General features: G+C 37.4%; 1 protein-coding gene across 3 annotated transcripts in view; it reads left to right on the forward strand.

Annotated features, from left to right (window-relative positions):
• Window positions 1–21,905, forward strand: part of Fgf14 (fibroblast growth factor 14) — a 232,015-nt gene that overhangs the window by 42,583 nt on the left and 167,527 nt on the right. For all 3 annotated transcript variants that reach the window (XM_028868301.1, XM_028868302.2, XM_028868299.2), the window contains one exon: window positions 20,040–20,150. In XM_028868301.1, coding sequence (XP_028724134.1) covers window positions 20,040–20,150 — 111 coding nt within the window. The remainder of the gene's footprint in view (window positions 1–20,039; window positions 20,151–21,905) is intronic.

A 21,905-nucleotide genomic window follows, 5' to 3' on the forward strand; every position in this document is an offset into this window, starting at 1 on the left:
AGTTTTGAAACAGACAAGACCTAAGTATAATTTTGATAGTCATAAAATTTGCACTAAGGAGTTGTCCTAGTTTTCTTAATGTTGCTGTGATAAAACACTCAAAACAAAAGCAAATTAGTGGAGGAAAGGATATATTCCACTTACACTTCTAGATCACAATATGTCAACAAAGGAAGCCAAGGCAAGAACTTAAACAGTGTTGTATGACAGACTTTCTCTAGGTATAGACAAAACACAAACATACGCACAGACACACACACACATACACATCTCATTCCAGAAAGATAGCCCAAGACAGATCAAAGCAATGATTGCATCAACATTCCATTTGTTGAACTAATATTTTTAATGGGTTACCAGCAGGAGTACGGGTGAGGAGTTATGTAGAAGTAGCAGGGATCCTTCAAAAGCAGCTACATTACCAGAAATCCCACACCAACATGGTTGATAACTTAAAAACTGTAACCCAGAAGCCCTCTAGACAGCTCATAGACAGATCCATATTCCCAGTGTCTTTCTTCCTTCTCTTCGCCTGGTCAGTCTCCACCTTCAGCAACTGTCTACTCCATTTTACTCTGTTAGTAAGGGCCTTTAAGAACCTTGCAATATTTTGCTCTCCCAGACTGTTAGCTTTTACTCATGTGCTGTTTACCAACTGAGTCTGGTGACCATCTCTTTTCTTCTTGGAGCAAATGTTTCAATCAAAAGAGAATACTACAATTCAGAGGAATGTGTCTTACAACAAACAGAACCTGAAGCAGAAACTATGATGGGACACTGCTTGCTGGTTCATTCTCTGGCTCATAGTCAACTGACTTTCTTTAATAGCCAGGAACTACCTGTCTAGGGATGGTGCTACTCATTGTGGGATCAGCCTTCCCACGTCTTTGATCAGATTTTTTTTTTTACTTCTTAGTGTAAAATATAGGAACTTGCTTCTGTGAATTAATGCATTTCTATCCTGTACACTTAAAATTGCTAGTTGTTTATCTTGTAAAGTTGCATATGTGCCTCACTGTTAAGTGATTGAGAGCCATTATTTTTCATCTGTTATTAAAATATTTTGTCTTTTTGAACAAGTCTTTGGATAACATGAGAAAACATGATTTATCAAGGAAAAAAGAAAACTTTTTTCCTGTATAAAATCAACTTGGAACTAGTGAACTATAGTGTGAAATATAGGAGCAAAGAAAGAAGCAATAGGTAAAGAGATACAATTGATAGGACTGCATGTTGGAGTGGATGCCCTTATTTTATATTTGTAAAGAATGTAAGACATTTTAGAGAAATTAAAGGATCACATTGGCTTCAAAAAGAACTGAAATCTCAAGGATTTTCTTACAAATTGGACAACGGATTTGTAAAGTTAATATATTTCTTAAGCATTAGATGATTAATTTTGTATAAGATCTGTGATGCATATAATCACAACAAAAATACTACAAGAGGAAGTTACTTAGACACTGGTTTCAGTATGAACTGCTTAAAGTGAGGAAGGTTAGCTGAATAGCAAGATGTATGTGTTCATCTGCCTCTGCCTTGTCTTTGCTCACCCTGTGTTCATTAGTATGTATATGGAGTGTGTATGTATGGAGAGGATTGTGTGTGCATGCTTATATGAATGTGGTCACACCTGTGGATATATGCACATGCATACAAGTGGAGGCCCAAGGTTGTTTAGAATCATCTTCCATCACTGTCATGTTATTTAGTGAGGTAGGGTCTCTCAGTCAATCCCAGAACCCTTCAATATGGCTAGTCTTCCTATCCTGCTTGCTCTGAGAGAATCACTTATGAGGCTGGAATTACAGCTGATCATGACATCCACCCATTGTTTTTCATTTGGGTTCTGGGTATCTGAACCTGCAAGGTAATGAATGCTTTAACCACTGAGCTATCTCCCTAGCCCTTCTCTTTGCTCTTGACTGTGTATATGATATGACTAGCCACCTGTTCTTGCTACCTCGATTTCCCTGTTATATAATAGGCTGTAACTTGGAATTGTGAGCTAAAATTAACCCATTCGCTTAAGTTGCTTTTTTGTAGGTTATTTTATCACAGCAACAGAAATGAAGCTAGTATACTCTGTTTTACCGTCTGTCAAATATCCTATAATTATCCTTGGGGAGACTCAATAGCCCATGATAATTTCACTAGCCTGGTCCTCCAATTTATCTGGTGAGACTCCTGGGCCTTGTAATGTCTCATGTTTACTAATATTGGGAATAAGGATATAGGCAGTTTTAGAGGACCATTATTTTGACCACTTATAACAAGACAATCACAGAGAGAGGTAATCACAATGTAAGAGGACTCACTTAATGCTGCAGTGACATTGAAATAAGGTGGACTGACTGGTTTCATACAGCTCCAGATGCAGGAGACAGGAAAGCTCCATGATAAAATAACAAATACAAAGATGATTTAAGGCTGAAGAGGAAACAACCATTTGTGCCCAGTGGGTAACTAATGTGGTCAGCTAGCCTCTGTAAAACTCCATCCCATAATGTCTAGTTCCTACACAGCTCAGAGCTATGTATTTGCTACTGGCCCACTGTCCCCACTTCAGGGAGAGGCTGTACTACCTACAATATGGTCACACATTTTAATGACATTCATAATATCCAACAGTGCAGCAACTGGAAAACCAACATAAGCCAACTACATAGGACCCTGCCTCTTGCCTTCTTGAATTTATTGCAATACTATGTTCTCAGCATATTTTTAGATGCTGTTCTACTAGAACAAACCAGACTCCCAAGGTTTGGATACTTGCCCATTGTTTTTAGACTCATTCCTTGACAATGCTCCTCACTTCTTAAAGTATTGGGTGAGATTTCCATAGCATCCTGTGATATTGGTTGGCAGGCATTTTATGTCCACTTTACAGAGGACTCTTGGAATCTATGACTTACCTCAAACCACCCAGCTGAATGATTCAATTGAAGTGTTTTTTCCACTGTACCTCAGGGAGGAGGCCACAGCCAAATGTTAGGTTTTGTTCCTGGAGACTATAGGATGGGTCTGGGGACAGCCTGCCTCCTAGTTTTCTGCAAATTCATTTTCCCTTCAGCCAGTTAACACTGAAGTGGGGGTTTTCTGAGGCATGGTAGTGAGTCATAAGAAGCCTAATTCCTTGTGCTTCACATGTTCAATGGCCTATGTAATTATAAAGTACAGAGATTTCCTCTCTACTTGTAAGAGAATTACCATGTTAAGAAGGTCTTTATCTTAATTATGTTTTACTAGGCCTTTCTAATAGCCAAATGTGGTTAAACGGTAAATAAAGTGGAAAAGAACATTTTCTTTTGTTTCCAAAACATGCTAAAGGACTTACAAAGAAAACTCCATGTTAAGTGTCTTGCTGTAATATATGATACTTTGCTTTAGGAGAAAACTAAGAGTTTACATGAGGGGTACACTTTTTTAAGACAAATATCGTGTGCACAAAAATAAATGTACTTTTTTTTTTTTTTTTTTTGGTTTTTTGAGACAGGGTTTCTCCATGTACTTTTGGTGCCTGTCCTGGATCTCAGTCTATAGACCAGGCTGGCCTTGAACTCACAGAGATCCACCTGGCTCTGCCTCCCGAGTGCTGGGATTAAAGGTGTGCACCACTGACTCCTGGCAAAGGTACTTCTTTTTAAGTTTGGTTTTGAGTTGTCCATTCCTTATTGTTTTCTTGTTATTCAAGCTCCATATGTTTTTAACCTTAGTCACTGATCCTCTTTTTTATAATTCTGTCAAATAATTTTTTTTAATACTATGTCCCAGTCTCCTTACTTCTGACACAGAGTCCACTGATCTCACACATTAATCTCCCATCTCTCACCTTATTCCTGTTTATGATTTTCTTTGTCTGATTTTGTGTTTTTTTTCTCAGTGCTACTGTTTAAGAAGGGGATTTTCCTTATCTGATATCTATCCTTTGGCAGGACAGTAACAAAATCATCATAGAACCCCAAATCTCTCAGAAAAGCTCTGGAATTGGCACATCAACGTCTTCCTGACATGAATCAAATTATGTATCAGAACTTCAACATGGTATTTTACACCTGGAGGAACAATGCCTTTATTTCCTGTTTTTGCTTGTATATTTTATTGCCTAAAAATAATTTAATGCTAGAATATTAATGATGGTTTTTCAAATATACAAATGAGGGTCTGAGAAGAAGGCTCAGTTGGTTATTTGTTTGCCTTGAAATTACAAGGGCATGAGTTGAATCCTTAACTCTCACATTAAAAAATGGCACATATGCACACACATGAACAAGTGTACGTTAATATTGTATATACACATAAACACATGCATAGAAAATGAAAAAAGAAAACACTCCAAATGATACCTTTTTCCCTAACAAGGATGACAAGTGACCATTGCATAAGAAGAAGATACTGAAACAGACCTTTGATGCAAAGTCATGTTTTGGCAGGTGTGGAGAATTAATTGATAATTTGAATAAAGAAGTGTCTAACAACTCTAAAGGCATGTTCACAAACACACATCAGCATGGTAAAGCTGGGTAATTCCAGAGCTATAAACATCTGGAAATTAGAACACACCCACTACTTTCTACCTGGGTAATCCCAGGCAAATCCTATCTGTTCTCAGATTCAGATTGTCTTTATGTTTCACCTGATGAGAGCTGCAGATGCAGATAGATATCATTCATCGGAAATTCTGGGTCAAATGAGCACACAGGAAAGCCACTCTTCTTTTTCTTTTTCTAATGAAACATCACTTGATATTTAGCATTTGATTAGTGGTTTGCAACCTATTACCCAATGTGGGAAGAATATATGTCTTCAGAAACATCAGCAAGGTCTTTATATAATGAAAGAAACTGAACATGAAAAAGACATTGTATAATTCCCTAACACTAAAAAATTCTACAGAATGCATTGTGCTAATGTTGAGACAGAAAGTCAGGGCTAAATTTGGTTCTACAAACATTATAACATAAAAGAAACATTGGGAAATGGGAGGTACAGAAGAAAAAAAAAACTCCTCTTCAGCTACATAGCTTAAAATTATTTATTTATGTTCACCTTTATTTTACTCATTATTAGTGTGTGTGTAAGGGTCAGAAGACAACTAGTTGAAGGTAGTTTTCTCCTTCTACCATGTGGGTCCTGGGGGATTGAACTCAGGTTGTCAGCAAGCACTTTTACCTACAGGCCTATCTTGCCAGCCTTACATAGTTTTTTTTTTTTTTTTTTTTTTTTTTTTTTTTTTTTTTTTTTTTTTTTTTTTTTTTTTTTTTTTTGAGACAGGGTTTCTCTGTGTAGCCTTGGAGTCTTTCCTGGATCTTGCTCTGTAGACCAGGATGGCCTCTAACTCACAGAGATCCACCTGGCTTTGCCTCCCGAGTGCTAGGATTAAAGGCATGTGCCACCACCACCTGGCCCATAGTTTTTCAATATCTCTAAGTTGCCAACCATTATAGTTAAGCCTTATTTTTCATTGGCACTGTTTATATAGGTATGCTAGAGATATCTTAATGGAATGTCACAGCCTGGGACTTACACAGAAATGCATTTTCTCACAGTTGTAGCAGCTGAAAGGCTGATGCCATGATCTTGACTGGGTTAGTTACTCCTGAGCATCTTCCCATTGCTTGTATAAGGTTGCTTCTCCATGTGTTCTCACACAGCTTCCCTCTGTGATACTTTGTGTCTTTATCTCATCTTATAAGAACATCAGTCCTACTGTAATCAAGCCTTTCCTAAGGTTCTCACATATAAATGAGATATTTAAATGTTGTGTTTCCAAATGCAGTCACATGATGAAATATTGTTGGCTAAGTACTGTGGTGTGGGATTTGAGTGGTCACACAATAAAGTTTCCATTTGAGGTTCACCTCATCACATAGAAGTAAAAAATTAATATCTTCTATGGAATGTTACTGTTCATTAGGATCACTTGAAAAGCATTGGGTCTCAGAAGTTAAGAGTACTAGCTATTGTGGATGCTCCAAGTTTGGTTCTCACCATGAATTCCAAGGAGTTACTCCCAACAACCTTTTACTTGGGCTCCAAGAAATCCAACACCATCTTCTAGTTCTTGCTGACACTTCCACACGTTTAGCACATAAACCCCCAACCCCCAACATACACACATAATAAAAAATAAAATGAGAATAAATTTAAATTCTCCACCTTTGAATATATCTGAAAATCTCTCCCACTCACATCCCCCAAGTAAACACACAGAGGCTTATATTAATTACAACTGCTCAGTCATTAGCTCAGGCTAACTACTGACTAGCTCTTACTAGTTAAATTAACCCATAGTTCTTATCTATGTTTAGCCATGTGGCTTGGTACCTTTTCTCAGTTCTGCCTTGTCAGCTTGCTTCCTCTGTGTCTGGGTGGCGACTCCTAACACAGTCTTCCTCTTTCCAGCATTCTACTAGTCTGCTTATCCCGCCTATACTTCATACCTGACTACTGGCCAATCAGAGTTTAATCAATCAACCAGAGCAAAACACATTCACAGCATACAGAATGACATTCCACAACAGCTGCTGGGCTTGTTTTCACCTTTTTACATAGTCTCGAATTCCAGCCTGTGGAGTGGTGCAAGGTGGATCCCTCATTATCAGTTAAAACTGGAAATGTCCATACAGACACAGCCAGAGGTGGTGTTCTCTTGTGATTTTTAAGTCCCATCAAACTGTCAATCATGATTGGCCATTACATCTTAAAAATCTGAGTTCACATAATTATTATTTTGGCTTAAATGGTCAACAGTTAAAGACATGTGAGCAACGATAAAAATAGCAGCTCTATATTGTCCTGCACATTTGTCATCTTCTGGGCTCCTTCAGATCCCTGTTGCTATCCAGTTGTCCCTTTCCTTGTCCTAAGGGAGCGCCTGCAAAATTTCTTATACTGAAGGTCTGCTGAACAGATTCAGCTGTGTGGAAACATTCTCTTTACCTTTGATTTTTAAGTGACATTTTCATTGGGCTTAAAATCTTATGACATTTTTTTTCTTTCAACTAAAGGTTGTTCCATTGTCATCTTGTTTAAATTGTTATAAACAAGAAAACTCCTGACTTTTTCATCTTTTTTGTTCTTTTGTAAGGCAGTACCCTCCAGGTACCCCAGGAAGTAATAAGAACAAAAAACCCAACAGATTGCCTCTTCATCAGATGGTTTCAACTACTTAATTTTGTGTTTGGCTGTTTTCCTCTCTTGTCTTATCTTTGGATTCATACAGTTATTCAAATCTTTCTGCTGATACTTTTCATTAGTTTGGAATTTTTCAAGCTATTATTCTCCTTCTCTTCCTCCCTCCTGTCCTCCTGTCCTTCCTTCCTCCTCCCTTCCTTCCTTCTTTCCTTCTTCATCCCTTCCTTCTTTCCTTCCTTCCTTCCTTCCTTCCTTCCTTCCTTCCTTCCTTCCTTCCTTCCTTCCTTCCTTCCTTTCTTCTTTCCTTTCTTTCTACCTTGCAGTCATACTGAGATCCTAATTAAACATATCAATTTTCTTGAAGTTGTTGCCAAAGTTCCCTTAAGCTCTTGTAATTTTTAATTTTCTAAACTTTTTCCCTCTGAATTTCATTCTGAACAATTGCTTCTGCTGTGCCTTAGGGTTCATTATTTTTTATTATTCAATTATCAACTAGTTTTTAATCTCAATACATACATTTTTATTTAATGTATTGTAGATGTTTAAAAATTATTTATTTATGTGTGTGGATGTTTTGTCTCATGTATGTGTGTGCACTACACACATGCCTGGTGCATGTGGACACCAGAAGAGGACATAGGATCCTCTGGGACTAAACTTAAACTTGTTTGTAAGCCACCATGTGGGTGCTGAGATATTGCTTGTATCCTCTGGAAGAGCATCCAGTGTCCTTAACCACTGAGCCATCACTCCACTCCCAGACACATTGTAGATTTTATCCCTAGAATCTCCTTTAAGGTTAGTTATTTTTTGTTTGTTTGTTTGGGGTTGTTGTTGCTTTACTAAATCTCAATCATTTAATTTTACCAATAAACATTTGGGAGACAAATGTTGGGGTGAAAACCTGCTAGTTCACAAAGGCAGAGAAAGCACCCAGCTGACCTTCCTCCTCTGCTGACATCCTAGAGGGCACTTTGTCCTACACTATCTCAAATAAGACTCTTCCAACTCATTGTCCCTCCATTCTACTTCCTGTGCATCTCTCTCTCCTATTCCTCCTGACTCCCTCTTACCCTACATTTTTTCTTGTTGACCTGTCAACTGGTTGCTTGCTCTGCCTTTTGACCTTTATTTAATCTTGTTTATAGTATTCAAGCAGAACGTTCCTGTATTAAAGGTATGTGATATGGATGAGCCATACCACAACTAGAAACAGGTTTTTTTTTTTTTCAGTAAATAATGCAATCTCTGGACTCATAGTGTGATCAAATATCCCACAACAGCTAGTTGTATTTCTAATAAATATATGCAGAACTTTTCAATATAAGTTATAGTTATAACTCTTTGTACACATAGCTTAACATTCTAAATTTAACAACTTAATTGGTTCTAAGTAATTTTAAATTAACTAATTTCTCGGTGTTATTGATCATATGTATGCTGCTTTCCATTAATAGTTGTTTTTGTTTTGTTGCTGATGTTTTATAGGATTCTAAATATGTTGACCTTATCTTTTTGTGTGCTGAATGTATTTTATGTTTGAACTTATTCTGAGACTGGTTGAGTCACTTAGATACAGTACATATGTGTGTTTATATGTGTGAGTATACATGTATATACAAATGAGTATAGCTAGAGTTTTCTTGCCTTGCCCACAGTCAGGACAAATCCCTGTCATCCGCCAGTCCCACAGCCACTCAGACCCAATCAAGTAAACACAGAGACTTATATTGCTTACAAACTGTATGGCTGTGGCAGGCTTCTTGCTAACTGTTCTTATAGCTCAAATTAATCCATTTCCATAAATCTGTACCTTGTCACATGGCTTGTGGCTTACTGGCATCTTCACATGCTTCTTGTCATGGTGGTGGCTGGTAGTGTCTTCTTCCACCTTCCTGTTCTTTCTTTTCTCCTCTCTGTTAGTCCCACCTATACTTCCTGCCTAGCCACTGGCCAATCAGTGTTTTATTTATTCACCAATCAAAATAATTTGACATACAGACCATCCCACAGCAATTGAGTGTGTATAAGTGTGCACATGAAGGTATGGAAGCCAGAGGACAATCTTAGTTGTTGTTCTCAGGTAGTGTCTACCTTTGTTTTATTGAGATATGGTCTCTTGGTCTTTATTAATCCTACTTGCCAAGTAGGCCAGCTAGCAAGCCAGCAAGCCTTGGTATCCACCTGTCTCCACCTGCCCAGTGCAGGGATTACAAATACTGCCTGCTATATCCCCTTTCACTCCTTTATTTGTTTTTAAACATGGGTTCAGGGAATCACATTCTGTCCTGATGCAATCATTTGGAGTATTTTAGTAAGTTGCCCTGCTATTCTCAGCAATACATACTCTTTAGATCTTGTTTTCAAGTTTTGTAACTTGAGACAGAATCAAGGCTGAAGCTTTTTTTTTTCCTCATAAAACTGAGGAAAGACAAGTATTTGTTCTTTGCTCAGAGTCCTGTGAATTGTGATAATTTTCAGTGTGGCCATGATTCTCAGTCCTGTGCATCTATGTCACCAATACTTTTCATGCATTTGGATAGCTTCTTTTCCAGCCTTATGTTCCTCTAATCACTTACCAGTCTTCAGCTGAGTGTTTGAGGGGATGCTCTGTGTCTTGGAAGTTTTCTCCTCTCTAGTACTTTGTGAGCTCCTCCAGTCTCCACAGATGCTCATCTTCACCTGCTCACCTTAAAAGGGGAGCCAAGCCTTTATGGGTGTGCTTCTATCCAGCATGTACTGGAATCTTAAAAAAATGTTACATTCTGGAGAGAGGGCTCCCCTGCACTGTTTCTCCACTTCTTCAAGACCACTGACTTTTATTCCTAATGATCAATGTGTTGTATCAGTCAACCTGTTGACTTTATATGTTTGTTGTGGGATAGCACTGCTGTTCTTTACCCTCTACCCCGTCCTATCCTCTGCCTATTCTCCTTTCTTACCTCTTCCTCTTTCACTTCCTCCTCCTCTTTCTACCTCCCTCCCTCCCACCCTGCCATCTCTCTCCCTCCTCCCCTTTCTCTTCCTTCCTCCTGCCTGCATATATTTATTATACATGGTATTGAATTTCATGGGCAAATTTTAATACACATATATAATATACTTTAAGCACATCCCCACATTTCTGTTCCAACTCCTCTGCTCTCCCTTTTCTCATCTCTTGTATCACTTAGTCTCTTTGTTCCTCTAGACAGTTTGTCTTATACTTTATGTCATATACACATCCATTATTTAGTATATCTCCATAAAATCTAGGATACCTGATGACTTTCCTAATACAGCACCTATAATTATAATGTAGAAAAAGGGTTGGTACCAATGTTTTTGAGGCACTGTTGAATACTTCATCCAAATTTTTACCTGAAAAGGACAATACAGGCACACATACTAAAGGGTATACCTAGATGTGGTAGTATTGTGTTCCACAAAATATTGTGTACCCTAATAAATTTATCTGGGGTCAGAGACAGAACAGCTACTAGATACAAAGGCTAGAAAATGGTGGCACTCATACCTTTAATCCTACCATTCCAGAGGTAGAAATCCCTCTGGATCTCTGTGAGTTCAAGGCCACATTGGAAACAGTCACGCATGGTGACTCATGACTTTAATCCCAAGAAGTGAGCCTTTAATCCCAGGGAGTGATGGCAAAAACAGAAAGATATATAAGGCGCGAAGTTCAGAAACTAGCAGCATTTGGCTGGTTAAGCTTTTAGCTGGTTAAGCTTCAGACTTTCGAGCTTTTCGAGCAGTTCAGCTGAGAGCCATTAGGATGAGAACACAGAAGCTTCCAGTCTGAGGAAACAGGACCAGCTGAGGAACTGGTGAGGTGAGGTAGCTGTGACTTGTTCTGATTCTCTGATCTTCCAGAATTCACCTCAATAACTGGCCTCAGGTTTGATTCTATTAATAAGACTCTTTAAGATTCCTGCTACACCTAGAATTTTAATATAGCAGGTAAATAGCAACTACAATGTCTTGTGTTCTATTTATTTTTCATGATAGAATCATCAGGAAATTCAAGTAAAAATGTCTAGTTATTTGCTTAACCATCTGGGAGATATTTATACTTTTAATTAACTATAACATAGTCCTTAATTCTTATGCTAGAATGAGCCAATATAAATGTTTCCTACAATAATCTTGAGTCTTTTAGGATGTGGTGTTGTTGATACACTAATATGGACTCTTAGGGTGAATGATTATGCTCCTGCCTGTGAGTGTTGCAGTTCATCTGAGTGAAACATCAGCACATTAAAAAAGGCAGAGTGTATCACTGCTCTGCTCTGCTTGTGCACTCCAGTGTGTAGGAAAGACATTAATAGAATCACTCAAAAACTGGGAATTCCTGGCACAGTGCAACACCTAGAAAGCACCCTTGAGATGCACTCATCTTCATGGGATCACCTGGTTTTCCAGTGTTGTCACTAAGGAATAAGTTATCATTTACTTAACTGTGCCACAAGAATGCTGGTTATTTTTCAACCTCTGGAGGCATCACAATCCCTGACTTCAAGCTCTACTATAGGGCTACAGTAATAAAAACAGCTTGGTATTGGCATAAAAACTGACATGTGGACCAATGGAATTGAATTGAAGACCCTGACATTAACCCACACACCTATGAACACATAATTTTTGACAAAGAAGCCAAAAGTGTACAATGGAAAAAAGAAAGCATCTTCAAAAAATGGTGCTGGCATAACTGGATATCAACGTGCAGAAGGCTGCAAATAGATCCATATCTGTCACCATGCACAAAACTTAAGTCCAAGTGGATCAAGGACCTCAACATAAATCCAGCTACTCTGAAGCTGCTAGAAGAGGAAGTAGGAAGTAGTCTTGAACGCATTGGCATAGGAGATCACTTCCTAAATATAACACCAGTAGCACAGACACTGAGAGAAACAATCAATCAATGGGACCTCTTGAAACTGAGAAGCTTTTGTAGAGCAAAGGATACAGTCAACAAGGCAAAGCGACAGCCTACAGAATGGGAAAAGATCTTCACCAACCCCACATCTGACAGAGGACTGATATCCAGAATATATAAGGAACTCAAGAAATTAGACATCAAAACGACCAACAGTCCAATTGAGAAATGGGCTTTAGAACTAAACAGAGAATTCTTAACAGAGGAAACTCAAATGGCTGAAAGACATTTAAGGAATTGCTCAACATCCCTAATCATCAGGGAAATGCAAATCAAAACAACTCTGAGATACCACCTTACTCCTGTCAGAATGGATAAGATAAAAAACACTGAAGACACTTTGTGCTGGAGAGGATGTGGAACTAGGGGAATTCTCCTCCACTGCTGGTGGGAATGCAAGCTTGTACAACCGCTTTAGAAATCAATATGGCGCTTTCTTAGAAAATTGGGAATCAATCTCCCCCAAGATCCAGCTATACCACTCCTGGCATATACCCAAGAAATGCTCAATCATATCACAAGAGCACTTGCTCAGTTATGTTCATATCAGCATTGTTTGTAATAGCCAAAACCTGGAAACAACCTAGATGCCCTTCAACTGAAGAATGGATAAATAAAATGTGGCACATATACACAATGGAATACTACTCAGCAGAGAAAAACAATGACATCATGAGGTTTGCAGGCAAATGGATGGATCTAGAAAAAATCATCCTGAGTGAGGTAACCCAGACTCAGAAAGACAAATATGGTATGTACTCACTCATAGAAAGATGCTAGATGTGGAACAAGGATGACTGGACTGCTACTCACATCACCAGTGAGGCTACCTGGAAAACGGGATCCCAAGAAAGACACGGAGAAATGGATGAGATCTACATGAACAGCCTGGACATGAATGGGAGCAATGAAGGGCGAGGGTCGAGGGAAAGAGAGCAGGAGATCCTAGCTGGATCAAGAAAAGAGAGGGAGAACAAGGAATAGGAGACCATGGTAAATGAAGACCACATGAGAAAAGGAAGAAACAAAGTGCTAAAGAGGCCCACAGAAATCCACAAAGATACCCCCACGAAAGACTGCTGGCAATGGTCGAGAGACAGCCGGGACTGACCTACTCTGGTGATGGGATGGCCAAACACCCTAATAGTTGTGCCATAAACCCCATCCAAGGACTGAGGAATCTGGATGCAGACATCCACAGCTAGGCCCCTGGTGTAGCGCTGGGAGTCTAATTAGTGAGAAAGAGGAGGGTTTATATGAGCGAGAATTGTTGAAACCAAGGTTGGATAAAGCACAGGGACAAATAGCCAAATGAATGGAAACACATGAACTATGAACCAAAGGCTGAGGGGCCCCCAACTGGATCAGGCCCTCTGAATAGGTGAGACAGTCGATTGGCTTGATCTGTTTGGGAGGCATCTAGGCAGTGGTACCAGGTCCTGTGCTCTTTGCATGAGTTGGCTGTTTGAAACCTGGGACTTATGCAGGGACGCTTGGCTCAGTCTGGGAGGAGGGGACTGGACCTGCCTGGACTGAGTCTATCAAGTCGATCCCAGTCCTCGGGGGAAACCTTGATCTGGAGGAGGTGGGAATGGGGGGTGTGCTGAGGGGAAGGGGAGGAGGGCAGGGAGGGAGAGAACAAGAGAATCTGTGGCTGTTATGTAGAACTGAATAGTATTGTAAAATAAAAAATAAAATAAAATAAAATAAAAAAAAACAAACAAACACCAGTCTAAGGACTTCAGCTCATCCTGTTCTGTAAAATTTCTTGGAGAACATGAGCAAATGTCTTCTTCCTGCAAAAGTGGGTACCAGTGACAGATATACCATAAAAAATAAAATAAACCAATTGAAAACACCTAAAAAAAGAATGCTGGTTATTTTCACTTAGATAATCAATATTTATAATTTAATGCCTTCAAATTTGCAACTGTAATTCACAAGAAATAAATTACTGGGTCAAAGCACAAAATACTTTAACACATTTTTTATTGCATGTTTATAAGGGTGAACAAAGTTGTGAGAAAAAAAATCTCTCATTATGGACATTACGTAGTCTAAGCTAGAGGATGCTAAGGGCTGTTAGAGTTTTATTATGTCTCTAGAATGTTAGATTATTGCAATTATAGAATCTTGGTAGGACATAGTGCTGGAAAAGGGTTTTTCTAGCAGCAGAGATATAAAGATTTATTTCTCTTTCGAGCTATCAGGTACTCGATATTTGGACAGCTCTCTCCTTGAAATAATTTGGGTTGTCTCTTGGAAATATGAAACAGGTGTTGAGCAGGATTTCCTAATGTCTTGGTGTGTATATGAAAGTATTTTTTGCAGGTGTGTACAAGTGTGTGCAGGTAGGTATGCAAACGTGAGTGCAGGTATGAGTTCCCTTGCTTGCTGAGGTGAAAGATTAAAAGCAGGTGTTCTGCTCTGTCACTCTTCACCTTCTTCCTTTAAATCAGAGTCTCTCACTGAGCCTGGAGCTTCATATATTTTGCTAGACTTGTGACCAGCAACCTCCAAATGATAATCCCATCACCACCCTCACTCAGAGACTGGGGTTTGCCTCACCCCAACTTGCAACATGAAATCTAATAGGTCTTTTAATAAATAACAGGAGCCAGATATTGGGGTAAATGCTGAAAGATCGAGAGACAAATGAATGTGTCACAACTCCTTCTTACCTTGCAAACTCCACAAATCCTCTGATTGAATGTCTCTGAGTCTTCTTCTGAATTAGCAGAGTATGCAGAAAATTAAGGAAAAAAGAAGAAAAGAAGAATTGAGACAAAAGGAAGAAACTAAATTATTTATATCTTCTTAAACAGACTAGATATTCTGAGGATATAGTTTTTTTTTTGTTTTTTTTTTTTTTGGTTTTTCGAGACAGGGTTTCTCTGTTAGCTTTGCGCCTTTCCTGGAGCTCACTTGGTAGCCCAGGCTGGCCTCGAACTCACAGAGATCCACCTGGCTCTGCCTCCCGAGTGCTGGGATTAAAGGCGTGCGCCGCCGCCGCCGCCGCCGCCGCCGCCGCCACCACCACCATCCGGCGAGGATATAGTTTTTTAGAGGACAAAACTCTAACAATTTAGTGAACTGAAAATATTTTGAGTTTCTTTTTTACATGAATAGCTAAAATATATAGGTGTTAGACCTCAAACATTTACTTGTATTTAGTTATTAATTGTGGTTCTGAGGTGTGAGAGTTTGGGGTACACAGGCATTGAAAACAAAGTCTTTGTTAATAAAGTTTAAACTTAAAATGCTAGAGAAATGTCACACAACTGCTTACCTCATCAGTTTAATAAAAATGTGAGCACCTGTACAACTGTTTGTTTCACACTAATGACATTTCCATTGTTTTGTATGTCAGGACATAATATTTATTTAGGGTAAGCATTTGTTATCATAAAAATTTATGTCAATTGCCTTAACATTTTCAAACCCTTGGCTAAGTGCATGATAGATTTGAATAGAAAGCTTATTTTTTATTTTTATTTTAAACCTATAATCCCTAGATGAGGAATTTAATCTTAGCTAAATGTTTAATATGTGACATTACTAATTTTGTTTCTATTTTCAATCCATATTATATCTGTGTATTTCCCCCATAAATTATCCAAATGTTAGTTAAAATACATGCTATAATATATACATCTGCTTCACTAGGAATACATAAATTTTAAGACATGGTGGAGTATTCATTGGAAACAATCGAAAGCTAGTATCCCTAGGACAGCCCCTCAGAATCTCAGGATGTGTCTGTCCAACTGCTTTAAGTTACTTAAAGACCTGATGTAACATGTAGCTGTCTGGAAATATTAATATAAATCTGTACATTAAATTATGAATTTACTTTTCATTTTTGGAGGTGATAAAAATGCAAAGGGCTTGCCATTGTGGCTTTGTACACTCCTAAATACCTTGCTTTGTGCACCATTACTTCATAGAGGTATGCTTTTATATGGCTGCCTGATAGGTCCTGTCCCTGCTGGAACCTGTGTAAGGTTTTCTTGATCTGTCTTTAACAATCGTTCTTCTTTTCGTGACATGAAGAATCACATAGGTGAGTGGTTCAGGGAACGCTAGACTAAGACTCGTTCCACTTAGAGTGAAGGTCCTTATTTTCATTTTCATAGTCTAGGAACTCAGACTCTCTTTGCTTCACCAGACATGACTGATGTGGCTGTTTTCGTCATCTTTCCTTGCCTTGCTATCATCATTAATGGTATATTTTGGCCTTAGAGGGAATGTTGTGTTTTGGTTTGGTTTGTGAGTGGGTGAAAGATGGACATTACATTAAACTTTAAGCAACCATATCAGTTATGGATAATTTTATAAGTAATAAAAGGAACAACGTCAAAAGGAACATTATGCCCACCTTTCACTGTACAAAATCAGCTAACAAATGCTACCTTTAAAGATTTGGACCATTTAGCACCCAACAGTAGTATTTATATTTTTTGGGTATATGTGATTGCAATTTTAATCACATCCTGTGATCCTGAGGGGCTGTCCTAGGGATACTAGCTTTTGATTGTTTCCAATGAATACTCCACCATGTCTTAAAATTTATGTATTCCTAGTGAAGCAGATGTATATATTATAGCATGTATTTTAACTAACATTTGGATAATTTATGGGGGAAATACACAGATATAATATGGATTGAAAATATTATTCTTACTTGTATTCATCAGCCATTTATAGATGTTACTACAATTTCTACATTTCCATTATAAAATTGGCATGCCTTCATTGTACAAAATTTAGCAAAAATAAGAATGTTGATAAATACCCTCAAAATTCAGTATATTTAATATTTTGGTATGTTTTCTTTCCTATAATTTTCTCTCTAGTAGGTGCTAAGTTTTATTTTGCCATGTTCCTTTTTAAGCATTTATATTAGTGTGTATCTTGAATTTAGAGATCTATTAACTACATGAACAATGGGTGAGGACCTATCTAAAAATTTGCTAGCCATTGTTATTGTGGATTTTCATACTGTTCAAATTTTGACTCCTGTTAGCCATCTATGAAATTGTTGGATGTTTTACTAGCCCCTTGTAAGTATTTAATCAATAAACACTCACTTTAGATCCCATGAACAATGTCACACACTTCAACTTTCTTTATGTCACATATAGTCAACTTGGTGAGGTAGATACTACCATACAATTCTATCAATAAATGTGGAATTATGATCATAAATTACAAGACAAATTATCAGCATATGTTTTAAGCACTGTTTGATACATAGATGTGGCTTGAACTGTTTCTGCATATTTTAATGTATTTTAAATGTTCAAAAGTGAGTAATTTCTATTTAAAAATATTTCCAATTGAAAATTTTATTAAGAAGTTTTTAAAATTTCTATTTACAAATGCCTAAAAAATAATGATAAAAAACTCAAGAGATGTCTTTACTGGTGCTGTACTTGCTGAAAAAGCCTGAGAAATCTCGTGCTTTTGAGTTCTAGGGGAAGAAAGGGTGTGCAGTGGAGAAGCACCCTTAGGAGGCAGGCAGCTCAGTGGGTGGACTATGGGAACAAAGCTGATGGGGTCGGCTGATGCTGTTCACATTACAGTCAAGTCACGGTTAGAAATTCTTTTTGACTGGAGTGGAAAATGGTCCAATTACAGCAAACCTGATGAGGGATTACAACTCTGGTGAGGAATTCGGGGTGGGGCAGAAACTGGGAATTTGGGAACTTGTCCAACTACAGAGTGGGATGAGTATAAACTTCTAAGGACATTGATACCCTCACAACTCTATTCTGGCTTTGCCTTTCACATTCACCTGTGAATATGTAGGATTGAGACACAGCTGGTGATGATCATAAAAATGGTATTACTTTTATTTTCTTTTTTTTTTTATTAAGCAGTTTGACCTACACTAGGATTTGTAAGGCAATTTAATTTAATTGTTCCATTTGTAGAGGGCACATTGCCTAGCTGTTAATGAGCAGACTGAGTGTTCATACTCAACCTCCAGCCTTGTAAATTCTGTGTCTTTTGTAAAATTACTCAATTGTTCTCTTTCTTAATTTCCTCATTTTTGAATTGCTTTCCTTCACGCACAGTGAAGATTCAATGAATGAATCAGAGTTTTCTTAGAACAATGCCTGACACCTGAGAACACATGTAATTATCAGTTTTTAAAAATAAAAATACCAAGAATTATGAAACCAGGTAAATTTAAATTAGATTGCCTTTTATTATTATAAGAACACTAGACAATATATGATTAGAATATATTATATGAAAAAATACATTAAAAAACTAATACTCAAGCAATGTTTATCTTAATTTTCAACATGACTGGATTGACTTATTTAGAAACGTGGTGTGGAGGGCATGTTTCTGGTTGTATCTGTGAGTGGATTTCCAGAAAAAAATTAACTGTAATGGAAGACATACTTTGGATATAGGCAATATCATCCCATGGGTTGGAGTTCTGACAGAATAAAATGATGAAAAAGATGAGACACAGAGAGAGAGAGACAGAGACAGAGACAGAGAGAGACAGAGAGAGAATTATGTAATTTAGAAATTATTTGCTATGGAAGAGGGTACATACATAATATTGCCTTAATAATTACTTAGATATCTCTTTTTAAAATCTTACCCCTTTAAACACACCTGTCTCCTGACATGCTTGTCATCCTGATGTTATGATACTTCAAAGTTGGCTCACTTTCCAGAATGTTATTTATGTCCAATTCATTTTCTCATCTATGAAGCCAAAGTGCTCAGTGCAGCTGTATTCATAGAAACAGTCATCAGGATTTGTTTTTTCATTTCTTAAAAGCTAATCAAAAAAAAAAAAAAAAAGCTAAACAAAAGCTCAGAGTTTCTGTTTGTGGACAAATCTGCCTGTTTGGCTTGTGTGCTATTCTGTTTGTCTGTTGACTAGTCTGTAGTTATTAAAGACTATGTGTTGGATTGTTCAGTAGCATTCTATAATTTGGACAGCACAATCAAATTTGCATATCCCATTCAGCTGTTGTAGAGAGAAGCCTGTTGCCATGGTGAGAATTATGATGTCCCATATCAGATAAATTCCCAAAATGAAGATGGCCTTTGCAAAGCCACATGCAAATATTTATTACTTTAGATACAGCTAGCTTCTGGGAAAGCACTGAATTATCTTTTCTCAGTCATTAAATGAGAAATCCACAATACATGGTTTCCCATTTTTGTTACAGTAAATTCCCACCTCCCTCTGCTTCCATGCCTGAAGTGCAAGGATCAGATGCCATTGGCTGTCCTTTCCAGTTGTGTAAATGAAAAGCTTGCTTATTTCATTTGTATCTTAAGCAAGCTGTTGTCTTATGTAGATCAGTGTTTTGTTTGGTTTTGGTGCTGAGTGCTGCATAGACAAAGCACTCACCACAGCTCTGAGTCCAGTCTACCCATCCTGTATCTTTTGATCCCAAACTTCACTGAGTTCAGAAGTGAAATGTTGGACTCTCATGTGTATCATATGAGATTAGGGATACAAACTGGGGATTTTACTAAAGATGTATAATCACATTTTAAGAAAATTTTTAAAATACAGTTTTCTCACATTTAAGGACTATCAATTTAAGAATGAAAGCCCTATTTAAAATCTTTAAAGAAATTTCTGAGTCAAAACTCTTGAACTGTCACCCTGAATGACAGAATTAATTATAATTATAAGCTATAGTCATAATTAAACTAGTGATTTAATTAGTTTGATAGTCTAATAAATAATGTAAACACACATACTAGTTTCATAAAATAGCCTATTTTCTGAAGCTTGTTATGATACCTCCTTTAACTGTGGTCTGAATACCATGACACAGGTAAGTCTGAGAGATAAATGTACTAACTCTACAAAAGGTCTTCTTCTGAAGAAGAAACATAAGTTTTTTTTTTTTTAAAAAAGGGGGGGACATCTCTCCCTTTCAGCATTGTAAAGCTGATGACCCCTGTGTTTGCCTTTCAGATCCCCAGCTCAAGGGCATAGTGACCAGGTTATATTGCAGGCAAGGCTACTACTTGCAGATGCACCCCGATGGAGCTCTCGATGGAACCAAGGATGACAGCACCAATTCCAGTAAGTGATTGACTGAGTTCGCTACTCAAATGGCCTTGTGAAATACATTTGTATATGATTGGTTCTGCTGGTTTGTTTCTAGTTGCCTACTAAAATGCATTTATCATTTCACTGAGACCACATGCATGAAGGTACTAATGCAGAAGGCGGTACCTATGGTATTAAACTGAGTGTGTTTTCTTTTGCTCATACAATGGTTATGTCCAGATCATTACTTTTCATCTCCTGATCATAACAGTTAGACACAAATGCACTGGTATAAAAGTTAATGTCCTTCTCATAGAGAGGATAGTCAGGCTATGTACATATAAATATGCTGTACAAAACATTTAATTACCTTATTCAATACAGTCTGTGATTATTAATTTAAAATCTGTGTATCTTTTGTGATATTGATATTTCTCTTCCATTTGCTATTTTTTATATTGAACTTGTTTACATTTTTCATGGGGTTTGTCTGAAACCTTCCCTTTTTGTTTTTTGACTGTTTTCTCTTTCTTTTATACTCTGACCTCTGATTTTCTCTAATTTCACATGAATTCTAACACACACACACACTTCATTTACTGCTGGGCTTAGTAAAATGCAAAAACTGTACAGGTCATACAACTCTTAGGTTATGAGCAAGGATGATTGTCTGTCCAGTTACCATTTCTGTTCATAAAATATTATATTCCATTAAAAGGAAAAGACTTGATACATATGATAGAATCATCAGCTCTTCTTATTTTAGATTGACTCATCAAGTTCTCAGGTACAGACTCTTAGAACAATTAATGATGTGGAATAAGTTGTTTAACAATGATGCTTCTATATGAAATATTAGTATTTTTCTGTGTTTTTTATCTGAAGTGAACTGAAGTATATAAATAGTGGTTTATATTACTAGTTTGGAGGTAGTCTCTTCAATTCTTTCAAGTTATGTGTGTGTACATATATATATACATATATGGGTATATATATATATATATATATATATATATATGTGTGTGTGTGTGTGTGTGTGTGTGTGTGTGTGTGTGTATTTTCCCTTGTTAATCTTCCTTTTCTTGAAATAGTGAATCTTTATTCTCTATTTTATCTTCCATTTTTACCTTGAAAATGTGCCCTAGAGTATTGCTCCTTAATTTATTCATATCTTTCTTATTGTTTGGGAAAAGAGAGAGAAAAATAATCCATCATGACAAAAATTTTCAAGGAAATATAAAGAAAAGCTGTAACAGAAGGAAAAAGTTGCCTCTTTGGACTGCTTTCTCCTTTCTTTTGCAAGGTGTGGGGGTGTGAGGTATACAGTATGTACATGTGTAGTTATATCTGGTTGTCTGAAATATGTAAAAGTTGTCACATTACCTCAGAGGGTTTAGGATGGCAGTTCTTATGTGAACCACAGTCTCGACTCATTTGAGGAGCTCTTTAGAAATTTTCCTTATGTTCTTAACCCAGTTCTAGGGATTCTGACTTGGTTGGTCTGGGGCTGAGTATGGTCATCTTATTTCATAAACACATCCATTTTCACATAAAACAAGGGTTGAAATCCCCTGCTACCTGTAGACCAGAGTATTCCACAACAGAAACACAAACACAGTGACATCTTTATTTTTTATTCCCCTAGGCTTTGCTTCATTGCTTTGTAATTACATAAAATTCAAGAAGAGTGGAAAATAATTTATCTGTGTTTTTAACTAGAACCACGCATCATCTATGGTCAGCTCCACATTGTTAATTTGTAAATGATAATTGCTTTCATTTTTCCTG

The sequence above is a fragment of the Peromyscus leucopus genome, chromosome 9 (assembly GCF_004664715.2).
Source record: "Peromyscus leucopus breed LL Stock chromosome 9, UCI_PerLeu_2.1, whole genome shotgun sequence".
Classification (NCBI taxonomy): domain Eukaryota; kingdom Metazoa; phylum Chordata; class Mammalia; order Rodentia; family Cricetidae; genus Peromyscus; species Peromyscus leucopus.